Source organism: Nerophis lumbriciformis, linkage group LG12 (genome assembly GCF_033978685.3).
Source record: "Nerophis lumbriciformis linkage group LG12, RoL_Nlum_v2.1, whole genome shotgun sequence".
NCBI lineage: Eukaryota > Metazoa > Chordata > Actinopteri > Syngnathiformes > Syngnathidae > Nerophis > Nerophis lumbriciformis.
Window position 1 is genome coordinate 16,176,529 of NC_084559.2, and position 13,307 is coordinate 16,189,835.

Below are 13,307 nucleotides of genomic sequence, written 5' to 3' on the forward strand. Positions count from 1 at the left end.
CAATTTACCGGTCGATCTACGTTCCCATCCTCACCTATGGTCATGAGCTTTGGGTTATGACCGAAAGGACAAGATCACGGGTACAAGCGGCCGAAATGAGTTTCCTCCGCCGGGTGGCAAGGCTCTCCCTTAGAGATAGGGTGAGAAGCTCTGTCATCCGGGGGGAGCTCAAAGTAAAGCCGCTGCTCCTCCACATCGAGAGGAGCCAGATGAGGTGGTTCGGGCATCTGGTCAGGATGCCACCCGATCGCCTCCCTCGGGAGGTGTTTAGGGCACGTCCGACCGGTAGGAGGCCACGGGGAAGACCCAGGACACGTTGGGAAGACTATGTCTCCCGGCTGGCCTGGGAACGCCTCGGGATCCCCCGGGAGGAGCTGGACGAAGTGGCTGGGGAGAGGGAAGTCTGGGCTTCCCTGCTTAGGCTGCTGCCCCCGCGACCCGACCTCGGATAAGCGGAAGAAGATGGATGGATGGATGGATGGATGGATAGGATTATTTAAATGTACAAAGTGCATCAAAGTGGTCCCCTATCCTTAGATTTGTGTCCTAACGACCCCTTCTGGATAAAGTTTGGACACTCCTGGGCTCCAGGAAATGTGAGGAGAGATTGGTGTGCTTCATTCTTTGTCATTAGGCCTCACAGCTCATTACATTTCAATTTCGTTTGGACAAGTGATTCATATTGCTGTTAAATCCAATCCAACACAACAACGGCTAGCAGAAGTCTGCCATTTGCAAAGCAAATAAACAAACGAAGAGAATCAACTCTGGTGCACCCACCCAAACACAACAGCACTTCCACAAGGAAGAAGCTACAGGACCGTGTTTACAAAATCCTCATTAAGGAAGTTGTGAGATACACACAGTTGAGGGCACGCACACACACACACCCACACCCACACACACACACACTACAAGCAGAGAGCAGAGCCCACCATATCGTAGATAAGAGACTGCGAGAAAAAGCTGGGTCGACAGAGCAAAGCACAGAAAGAGCATCAGACACCACAGAGATGAGTCAATGGACGCCACTAAGAAGCTGTCACTGCCTTCGGACCTGCTGCACCATACGTGAAAAGGTGTGCTCGGTGAGCACTGCAAGGTGGCGTGTGACTCACACACGGCCGCAGAGAACACAGCAAAGGTCAACAACACTTTTTATTGACGGGGACCGCAGAACGCAAATTGCGGAATTTTTGATCTCCATGGCGAGCATTTTATTTTATTTATTGGGAACTATTTGCAGCACCAAAACTTTTCTCTTGGTTTGGGCCCTCCTGTTGCTCCACGGGCCTCTCTGCGGACAGAGCAGCCCCATCTCCAATACGGACCGGAGGCCTCGACCAGCTACGGAGCAGGAGAGCAATCCGAACAGGCAGGGGGTCCTAGAGAGCTTGAAAGAGCAGTTTTTGCAGACGTTCAACCTGTCCGGCCTGGGTCCGCCTCCACTGCCACCTGGAAGCATACGAGAGGAGCCACCGGAGTACATGATGGAGCTCTACAACCGCTTCGCCAACGACCGCACCTCCGAGCCCGTTGCCAGCATCATCCGCAGCTTCAAAAACGAGGGTAAGTCTGCTCTACTAAGTCTGTTCCTGAACTAAAGCCTTTGCATGTGAACTAGGGTTGTTCCCTTCACGGTTATATGCTTCCGATTCTGATCATTCATGAGTGGGATCAATACCGATACTAATCATGTGTATTACATATACATTTTTCTTCAATTTAACAATATCTATACAATATTTGAACTTTTTCCTTATTCTCTTTCTCTGTGTGTAAAATGTTCAGCCTTATCCCCCCAGGCCCAGTGACAGTGATACTTAATAATGATACTTGAAATACTACCCAGTGACAGTGATACTTAATAACATACTTGCCAACCCGGGAGACTCCCGAAATTCAGCGCCTCTCCCGAAAACCTCCCGGGACAAATTTTCTCCTGAAAATCTCCCGAAATTCAGGCACACAATATAAACAGGTGCCTGCCCAATCACGTTATAACTGTAGAATGATCGAGGGCGAGTTCTTGGTTTCTTATGTGGGTTTATTGTTAGGCAGTTTCATTAACGTCCTCCCAGCGCGGTAACAGCACACAACAACAGCATTTCGTCTACCGTAAAGCAGTCCGTCTGCCGTAAACAGCAATGTTGTGACACTCTTAAACAGGACAATACTGCCATCTAGTGCATTTGATGAAAGCACTTTTGTGCGTGCCACACAGCAATGCATCATTAGTGGTTCAGTATGGTTAGAAAAATAGTGTCCAAGGATGGACAATTCAACCCTTAACTCAACAATGAGTAGATGAGTGTTATGTGTGTGTATATGTGTAAATAAATGAACACTGAAATTCAAGTATTTCTTTTATATATATATATATATATATATATATATATATATATATATATATATATATATATATATATATACATGAAATACTTGACTTGGTGAATCCTAGCTGTAAATATACTCCTCCCCTCTTAACCACGCCCCCAACCACGCCCCCGCCCCCCACCTCCCGAAATCGGAGGTCTCAAGGTTGGCAAGTATGCTTAATAATGATACTTAAAATACCAAGAAATGCATTTTTGTCGTAATGGAAGTGATTAACTGTGTATGGAGACACATCATTAGCTGCTAGCTGCTCGTCAGCCGGGGAACTACAGATAAAAAGTGTCAGCCAGAGGGGATCGGTGTTTGTGATCTGCAATAAAATTAATTAATCGGCAATGACGATTACATACCTTTTTATGAAACTTGTCCTGATACTGATCGGTGGCTAATCGATCGGCACATCCCTAAGGTAAACTTTTTCTCGAAAGTGTTGCATGAACTTGTCCAAGTTATTGCATTATTTGTATCCAAAAATTACAAATATAGTATAGTATTTTCATCAGTGACGTGCGGTGAGGTTGATGGCTGGTGAGGCACTGACTTCATCACAGTCAGATTTACAAACATATGAACCCTAAAGAGTATCTTATTCACCATTTGATTGGCAGCAGTTAACGGGTTATGTTTAAAAGCTCATACCAGCATTCTTCCCTGCTTGGCACTCAGCATCAAGGGTTGGAATTGGGGGTTAAATCACCAACAATTATTCCCGGGCGCGGCGCCGCTGCTGCTGCCCACTGCTCCCCTCACATCCCAGGGGGTGATCAAGGGATGGGTCAAATGCAGAGGACACATTTCACCACACCTAGTGTGTGTGTGACAATCATTGGTACTTTAACTTAACTTTAACTTTACATATACAAACTGTAGCACACAAAAAAGCACATTTAATAAAAAAAACGTTATTATGGTCTTACCTTTACTTATAAATTAAGTCCATGCGCCGCAACTAAAGCCCTCACTTAAACTTTCCACGTGCAAGATTGAATCTATTTAAAAAAGTGTAACCGAGGGTTTATAAATGTCGCCTATACTGTATGAAACTACAAAATAACAAACACAGAGGCTCCAGTTTACACGAGGACCACTTTATTTACCTTCTTTCAAAAACCTCCGCAACGTGACATCACTTCCGCTCTTAGCGCCTTCAAAATAAGAGCTCAAGGCATATACTGTATAACAGCGCATAACAGAAACTTAACATCACAAAGAGGAAAGCCCATGAAAATAGGTTACAAAAGTTATTTAATAAGAAGCCAAAAAGTGCAAAAACAATAATGTTCGTGTTGGAGGAGTTGTGAATTAGGTACACCTGCAGTCTGCAGGTGTATCTAATGTTGTGTCCCTGCAGTCATTCACAACTCCTCCAACACCAACATTATTGTTTTTGCACTTTTTGGCTTCTTATGAAATAATTTTTTTAAATAGATTCAATCTTGCACGTGGAAAGTTTAAGTGTGGGCTTTAGTTGATATAACAATTCTACGGCGGGGGTGCAGGAGGCGAGCCTCAGCCAGTGCGTATTTTGCAGCCGTTTTATGATCGCTCAGCACAAGAAATACTTTACACACATACAGTTGTTGACAAAATACACTGTACATTATATACCTCAGCTAACTAAACTATGGAAATGTATAATATAGTTCATATAGCAATACAGTCTCACTGCACAGCAGGCCAGCAGTTAGCCGAGTCATTGCGCAATCCATGTTGCGGCACTGAGTGACATGCCTCAACTGGCTGCTGGTCACCGCACCGTCTCTTCTCAGTATTTGAACGGCAAATGTGAAAATTCAGCGATTTTAAATAAAAATAATCTAAAACTGGTGAAGTTAAATGGAAAATAACGTTATAGTATAATCACTGGATACATATAACAATTTAATTAATTTTTTTTCTTTTTACATTTTTTTTCTCTCCATGATGAGGCCCCGCCTCACCTGCCTCTAGTGACCGCACGTCACTGATTTTCAGATATAGCCAAACATTTTTAAAATGTACTTGTCCTTATTCAATGTATTAATTGATTCTATTTATGATAACAAATTTAACGTTATTCATTTTTTATTCCTATTCCTTTTCCTTAGCACTTTGGAAGCTATAAACACTTTCAGTTTCTTTTCTCACAGGAATTAAACACAGTTTTGTCAGTTATGATGTGGATGAATTATCAGTAACACACACAAAAAAGAGGTAGGATTGAATAAGGGCCGCTTCTTCCTACTCCTTTTCAGGCATGTTGAGTTGTACAAATGTAAGCATGTGATGAGTGTGTGCATTCTAAAGTCTAAGCTCAAATCAAGTTCGCCAATCAATTTGGGTCTTGTATTAGTGCCATTTATTTAACCACTTGTGTATCTGTGCACACTTCGGGCATGCGTATGTACATGAGAAAGCCTACTAACAATTCATATTCAATATATTTAGTATTTGTACAAACCCCGTTTCCATATGAGTTGGGAAATTGTGTTAGATGTAAATATAAACGGAATACAATGATTTGCAAATCCTTTTCAACCCATATTCAATTGAATGCCCTACAAAGACAACATATTTGATGTTCAAACTCATAAACTTTATTTTTTTTTTGCAAATAATAATTAACTTGGAATTTCATGGCTGCAACACGTGCCAAAGTAGTTGGGAAAGGGCACGTTCACCACTGTGTTACATGGCCTTTCCTTTTAACAACACTCAGTAAACGTTTGGGAACTGAGGAGACACATTTTTGAAGCTTCTCAGGTGGAATTCTTTCCCATTCTTGCTTGATGTACAGCTTAAGTTGTTCAACAGTCCGGGGGTCTCCGTTGTGCTATTTTAGGCTTCATAATGCGCCACACATTTTCAATGGGATTAAGGTCTGGACTACAGGCAGGCCAGTCTAGTACCTGCACTCTTTTACTATGAAGCCACGTTGATGTAACACGTGGCTTGGCATTGTCTTGCTGAAATAAGCAGGGGCGTCCATGGCAACGTTGCTTGGATGGCAACATATGTTGCTCCAAAACCTGTATCTACCTTTCACCATTAATGGCACCTTCACAGATGTGTAAGTTACCCATGTCTTGGGCACTAATACACCCCCATACCATCACAGATGCTGGCTTTTCAACTTTGCACCTAGAACAATCCGGATGGTTCTTTTCCGGAGGTCACGACGTCCACAGTTTCCAAAAACAATTTGAAATGTGGACTCGTCAGACCACAGAACACTTTTCCACTTTGTATCAGTCCATCTTAGATGAGCTCAGGCCCAGCGAAGCCCACGGCATTTCTGGGTGTTGTTGATAAACGGTTTTCGCCTTGCATAGGAGAGTTTTAACTTGCACTTACAGATGTAGCGACCAACTGTAGTTACTGACAGTGGGTTTCTGAAGTGTTCCTGAGCTCATGTGGTGATATCCTTTACACACTGATGTCGCTTGTTGATGCAGTACAGCCTGAGGGATCGAAGGTCACGGGCTTAGCTGCTTACGTGCAGTGATTTCTCCAGATTCTCTGAACCCTTTGATGATATTACGGACCGTAGATGGTGAAATCCCTAAATTCCTTGCAATAGCTGGTTGAGAAAGGTTTTTCCTAAACTGTTCAACAATTTGCTCACGCATTTGTTGACAAAGTGGTGACCCTCGCCCCATCCTTGTTTGTGAATGACTGAGCATTTCATGGAATCTACTTTTATACCCAATCATGGCACCCACCTGTTCCCAATTTGCCTGTTCACCTGTGGGATGTTCCAAATAAGTGTTTGATGAGCATTCCTCAACTTTATCAGTATTTTTTGCCGCCTTTATCAGCTTCTTTGTCACGCGTTGCTGGCATCAAATTCTAAAGTTAATGATTATTTGCAAAGAAAAAAAAAGTTTATCAGTTTGAACATCAAATATGTTGTCTTTTTAGCATATTCAACTGAATATGGGTTGAACATGATCATTGTATTCCGTTTATATTTACATCTAACACAATTTCCCAACTCATACGGAAACGGGGTTTGTAAAACAATAGACATTTAGACAACAAAAAAAGCTGTTTTAAACCACATGTCGTGAAATAACCTTGCCTTTGTTGTTCTAGTTTCAAAAATATAATTTTGAGCAAGTTGCAAACATCTCCGTTTATAATGGGTGTATTTTTCAATAGTTCGTTATAACACCATGTTGTCATATGTCTTTATGGTTCATCACATTTTCTTAAATTTGGCTAAATTGTTATTTTTGAGCATTGATTGACTGCCTCAATGTGAAACATCCAGAGTCAATATTTAACTCTTATCAAGTTACTAAACTTTGCACAAATAACAAAATAACAATACATACCTGCCAACTACTCCGGTTTTCCCGTAATTAGTACGGTTTTCATCAACCTATTCCGGGTTACGGTTGCAGTGATAAAAAATACGGTTTTTCATTAATTAAAAAATACATATTTAAAAAAAAGTTTTATTCACGAAATCGCGTAACAACAATGACAATCGACACTGCTTCCCGTAACTTCCTATCGAGCCATTCCGAATGCCAAGCGCGAGGCTATTTATAGCACCGCTGCCAAGCACGAGGCACCAGTTGCCATTGTTTCCAAACGAGCGAACGATCATGGAATCAGCTGGAGAAAAATCGCAAACGAGTCTTAAACCGAAAAGAAAACTGCAGTCATTCCGTGAAGAATATTCAAAAGCCTATCCGGGAATAATTATCCGTTCCAAAAAGGGTGAAAACTACGCGAATTGCACTTTGTGCAGACAAGATTTTTCGATCGGACACGGAGGAATTAGCGATGTAAAAGACCACGTTGGGACAAAAAAACACAAGTCTAATGCCGTTGCTAGCGATACAAGTGGAAAACTTTCAACGTTTTTCGGATTTTAGCCACAAAAAGGTAATGACACCAATGTTATCTATTGGAATTGTTTAGTACTGTTATACTGTTAAAAGTGTTTATACTATTTATGCTTTCAAGTCCAAGTTGAAGAAATCTTCTTAAATGTTGACAGCATAACTACCAAAATACAGAAGTATGTCCTTAATATTTTTGCAGTGCTATTTCTGTTGAAAAGTTAAAATGATTACATTAGAGATGCGATGTGCCACTTTTCACGTGTCTGATGGCTTAAATTAATTTTCATTAATTTTTCATATTTTGAATTCTTTTGGATTACAAAAAAACTACATTTGAATTGTAATTCCATGCTATTGACAGGACTATTAATTTTAATGAAGTTAGCTTACCATGTTTACAGAATGATAATTGTGATAGAAATGTGAATTTTAGGCACAGAATATTTTTTACAATTGAACAAGGCAGTAGATTATACAAGCTTGGACAGAAAGTTAATAATGACACCAATTTTTTTTTTTAATGGAATTGTTTAGTACTGTTTTACCATTTGTTTACTGTAAAAAGTGTTTATACTGTTTATACTTTCAATTAACAAATTGAAGTCTTGTGAAAGGTTGACAGGATAACTGGCATTAACCGTCAAAATAATTTCAAACTATTGAAGTTAGCTTACAGAATAAACATGTCAATCAACCCATATGATTTTTGCTGTAATATTTTTGTTTTGAAAAGTCACTGTGACTGATAGAAAAGTGATGGTTTTAGCAACATTTTAACCTGTCTGAATGCTAATAATCATTTTGCGTCGGGGGGCGACCCTGCTAAAAATGTTCTATAGAATTTCTATAAAAAAAAGTGTAAAGAATTTCTAAAGAATATCTCAATAGAACTCTATAGAATTTCTAATGAACTTTAGGACCGAAGTTCTATAGAACAGGATTCTAAAGAATGGTTCTATAGAACAGGATTCTAAAGAATGGTTCTATAGAACAGGGTTCTAAAGAATGGTTCTATAGAACAGGATTCTAAAGAATGGTTCTATAGAACACAATTCTGAAGAATAGTGCTATAGAAGAAAGTTCTAAAGAGTAAAAGTTAAAGTTAAAGTACCAATGATTGTCACACACACACACTAGATGTGGTGAAATTATTCTCTGCATTTGACCCATCACCCTTGATCACCCCCTGGGAGGTGAGGGGAGCAGTGAGCAGCAGCGGTGGCCGCGCCCGGGAATCATTTTTGGTGATTTAACCCCCAATTCCAACCCTTGATGCTGAGTGCCAAGCAGGGAGGCAATGGGTCCCATTTTTATAGTCTTTGGTATGACCCGGCCGGGATTTGAACTCACAACCTACCGATCTCAGGGCGGACGCTCTAACCACTAGGCCACTGAGTAGGTATAGGTAGGTAGGTAGTTCTATAGAACAGGCCTGAACCCCCCACCAGGACTTTGTCCTGGACCTACCGGGCCCTGCGGCCCCTGGACCCTGGCTACTAGGTTTTTCTGATTTCAAAAGTTGGCAGGTATGACAATAGTCAACTTTAATTAAAATCTGAATTTTTTTCTTTATTCCCCAGATTTGTCTTCAAGTGCCGTAGGTGTCGGAGGCGTAAGGCGCCACCCACTTCTCTTCAACGTGTCCGTCCCCCACCACGAGCGCATCACGGCCGCCGAGCTCCGCCTCTACACCCTCGTCCAGACTGACCGCCGTTTGTACGCCGGTGTGGACCGCAGGGTCACCATCTACGAGGTGGTACCCGGTGACGGAGATGACAACGCCACTCATGAGAACGTTCTCGTAGAGGTAGGGGCGGAGGAGGCCGTGGCGCTGGTGGAGTTGGCTTCACGGCAAGTGTTCGGCACGGACGACGGCTGGGAAGCGTTTGACCTCACCTCTTCCGTCCTGCGGTGGCGTACGTCCGAGCGCGGCACCACGCACCGATTGGAGGTGCACATTGACAGCATGGCACTTGAGGTCGAGGCTCAAGGGCTCAGGGAGGAAAACGAAATAGAGAACACGGCAGGAAACATGAAGATCGACACCAGCAACAAGGAAAAGCACAAACCTCTGCTGATTGTTTTCTCCGATGACCAAAGCAGCGACCATCGAGATAACAAGCGTGAGCTGAGTGAAATGATTGACCACGAAGCCAACGCCATCCTGCAAAACGACGTAGAGAACGACTTGTGGGGCGGGTATGACGCCGACGACGAGTCGGAGCCGGACGAAGCGGACCTGATACAAATGCGCTCCAATCTGATCTACGATACGACCTCACGTATCCGCCGCAACGCCAAGGGCAACCATTGCAGGAGACAACCTCTCCATGTGGAGTTCAAGGACATCGGCTGGGACAGCTGGATCCTCGCGCCCAGCCACTACGACGCCTACGAGTGCTCGGGGACGTGCTCGTTTCCGCTGACAAAACACGTCACGCCGACTAAACACGCCATCGTCCAGACACTGGTGAACATCAACAGTCCTCAGAGGGCGGCGCGGGCGTGTTGCGTGCCCACCAAGCTGGATCCGATCTCGCTTCTGTACCTGGACGACACAGGTGTGGTCACGTACAAGCACAAGTATGAAGGCATGGCTGTAGCCGAGTGTGGCTGTAGATAGTCGACGCTCTTGGAAAGAGACAAGCAAGTGCATTGACCGTTGTGTCAGGTGTTGTCCGGAGGATTCTGTACATTGTATTTATTATGAAGAATAGTTGCCAAGTTTCCAACACAGTGGAGATGAGGTCTCACAACTGAAATGTTGTTCGGAACTAAACACATTCTTCAGGGTTCTGTGGGAACTAGTGGGCCAGTGCTCTCCCCCCCCCCCCGCCCCGCTTCGTCCCCCATGACATGTGTTTCCCTCCACTTATCACTTGATGCAAACACTAATCAGCACTTCAGTGAAATGACCTCCTTAAGGCAACCTGAACTCTCCAAGCCCGCCTCCTGTGGCCTCCTGATACGTAGGCACCACGCAAGGAGTCCGACTGGCGAGGTTATCTATCCAAACCCGGTTTCCCACTCGGCATGCCTCCATCCCCCCCGTCCCCTCACGGCAAAGCTACAGTGATAGCAAGGTGTTTGCGGCTGAGAAACATGTATTCCACCCATCAGACATGGACGCCATTCCAGGCAAGGTTTGAGGTGGTGGGATGGGGCACGGAACAAGGACCACATTCCTGGGGAGTCTTAACTCGCTGACCCGGCCGGCACCATCTCCTTCCAGTGCGTTTCTAGCTCCGGAGTTGGGTCATCCATCACTATTTTGGGGTCGTTATCAGCCGTGGAGCAGAAAAAGAACAGCAGTGTTGAGTTTGCTCGTCTTTTGTAATAAGGCTTTTGATAGCTCTGCTGCTTGGAATAAAAGACCGACTATTTATTGCTCTAATTTATTATTATTTTTGATAAAACAGATGACTGTATATGTAAATGTTCTATGTTACCCAATGTTGAGCATCCAATAAGACTATAAGGTTGAATCTCATTGTTTGAGTTAATATAGGGCAGGGGTCGGCAACCTTTACCAGTCAAAGAGCCATTTTGACCAATTTCACAAATTATAGAAAACAATGGGAGCCGCAAAATTTTTTTTGAAATTTTAAATGAAATAACACTGCATACGAAGTTTTTTTTTCTGCTTTGTGCTATGTATAACCAGGGGTCTCAGACACGCTGCCCACATTTTTTGATAGCTGGTGCGGCACGCGGGTTTTTACGTAATGGTACAGCATATGGCACCCACTACAGTCAGCGTGCCTGATCAGCCACACGTTGTATGGGGCTTTCGCTTTGCTCACGTAGGTGACAGCATGGCATACTTGGTCAACAACCACACAGCTCACACTGACGGTGGCGGTATAAAATAAAAAAAACTTTTAACACTCTTACTAATAATGCACCACACTGTGAACCCACACCAAACAAGAATGACAAACACATTTCGGGAGAACATCTGCACCGTAACACAACATAAACACAACAGGACAAATACCCAGAATCCCATGCAGCCCTAACTCTTCCGGGATACATTATACACCCCCGGTACCAAACCCCGCCCAACTCAACCGATGCACAGAGGGGGAGGGGGGGGGGGTTGATGTGTGAGGGAGCAGGGTTTGGTGGTAGCAGGGGTGTATAATGTAGCCCGGAAGAGTCAGGGCTGCATGGGATTCTGGGTGTTTGTTCTGTTGTGTTTATGTTGTGTTAAGGTGCAGATGTTCTCCCGAAATGTGCGCATTATTAGTAAGAGTCTTAAAGTTGTTTTATATGACCACCGTCAGTGTAACCTGTGTGGCTGTTGACAAAGTATGCCTTGCTGTCACTTACGTGTGCAAGCAAAAGATATATAATGTTTAACAAGTGTTGGGCTGACACTCTGTTAATACAGTTTGTAGAGGGCGCCAAATGTTGTACCATCATGGCACGCCCTTATTATAGCCGTAAGGGTGAAAATCAGTGAATATTAATCCCGGGAGTTTTCTGCGAGAGGCACTGAAATCCGGAAGTCTCATGGGAAATTTGGGGGGTTCAGCAAGTAAGCTGCTGAGCCGCATCAGAGTGATCAAAGAGCCGCATGCGGCTCCGGAGCCGCGGGTTGCCGACCCCTGATATAGGGTTAAAAATCTCAGCATGCCATTTTTACAGACACAATTATGAATGCCGGACATATTTGGTCCATCGTTAACGATCATTTGGATTTGCTTCCGTCAACCAACGGTATCAGCACACAGGTCAAAGTTCGCACATGTCTTCTAAACAAAGACCCATGGGAAAGTGACTTAGCGGGGCCTTTAATGAAGAAAACGGATCGTCTGCTCTGACGGAAGATGTGAAGTCTAAAAACAAATAATGTCAATGATAGGATCAGACCACATATTGTAATATCATGTTGCTCTTTGGATGTACCAACAACATACAGGAAAGCTGTAAATAAAGGAGGTGATTCTTTTCATGCTCTGAAATGTTTTTTGCCAAACTTGTCATCCATTCTTTGCCATAAATAATTGGCGTGACTCTCTAAAGTAGTCTAAGAAAATGTCAAGACTGTAGACACAGGGTTTCTGCGGGTTTCAACAAGTCAAACTTAGGACTTCTTAGGACCATAACAAATAACATTTAAGACCATTTCTTATCCATACTGACAAAAAAGTAATAAGACATGAAAGAAAATCAGCGGTCAGAATAAATTGTAAGTATATTTGACTTTTATTGAAGACCTTTATTAAACACTCTTGTTGGTAGTTTCATTAACGTCCTCCCAGCGCGGTAACAACACACAACAACAGCAGTCATGTTTTATTCTACCGTAAAGCAGTTCGTCTGCCGTAAACAGCAATGTTGTTGTAATATATTGAGTTGGAGGCAATAACCAGACGAGGTGATGAAGTACGTCTCTTTACTGTAGACTTCAGAACAGACTCAACACACTTGACGTCAGGTTCGCAACACCACGTAAATCGTTGGCCAACCAAAAAGTAACCCCAGTACGCTATAGCCAACATTGACCAGGAGATGGCAACAGACAAACATAGATCACTCTATTACATTCCTTCCCTTTTAGAAATGTAGAAGTTACTCAAAATAAATAAACAACCCAACCAAAAAAATGCAGCAGCTCAATTGAAAAACTGTACTTAAGCCACATTCTTTTTCTTTTTTTTTGTACTGAACTCTTGACCCTCATTTGTAAACAATAACATGCTTATTATACAAACAGTATTTGTACACCTTTAACACAGATTTGTATACTGTCTTCAGAGATTCAGTTTTTTTGGTGGTACTCGAAACCTTTCTGGGTACCTACGAAAGGGTGTTCAGCATGGTTAGAAAAATAGTGACAGAGAATAGAACAAGGATGGACAATTCAACCCTTAACTCAACAATGAGTAGATGAGGGTTATGTGTGTGTGTATATGTGTAAATAAATGAACACTGAAATTCAAGTATTTCTTATATATATATATATATATATATATATAATAAAATAGATATAGCTATAATTCACTGAAAGTCAAGTATTTCTTATATATATATATATATATATATATATATATATATGTATGTATATGT

The 13,307-nt window shown here is 42.6% G+C and overlaps 1 protein-coding gene across 1 annotated transcript; it reads left to right on the top strand.

Annotated features, from left to right (window-relative positions):
- The first annotated feature begins 1,205 nt into the window (after nucleotides 1-1,205).
- bmp10 (bone morphogenetic protein 10) lies at nucleotides 1,206-10,918 on the top strand. Its single transcript, XM_072914218.1, has 2 exons — nucleotides 1,206-1,569; nucleotides 8,813-10,918. The coding sequence occupies exons 1-2, from the start codon at nucleotides 1,206-1,208 to the stop codon at nucleotides 9,853-9,855; spliced, it is 1,407 nt and encodes a 468-aa protein (XP_072770319.1). The 3' UTR covers nucleotides 9,856-10,918.
- Nucleotides 10,919-13,307: the final 2,389 nt, after the last annotated feature.

Bases quoted from the DNA above. Each gene is read 5' to 3' on its own strand.
- bmp10 (XM_072914218.1), top strand. From the start codon at position 1,206: ATGGCGAGCATTTTATTTTATTTATTGGGAACTATTTGCAGCACCAAA. The intron at 1,570-8,812 runs GTAAGTCTGCTC...TTTATTCCCCAG, and splicing joins CCGCAGCTTCAAAAACGAGG to ATTTGTCTTCAAGTGCCGTA.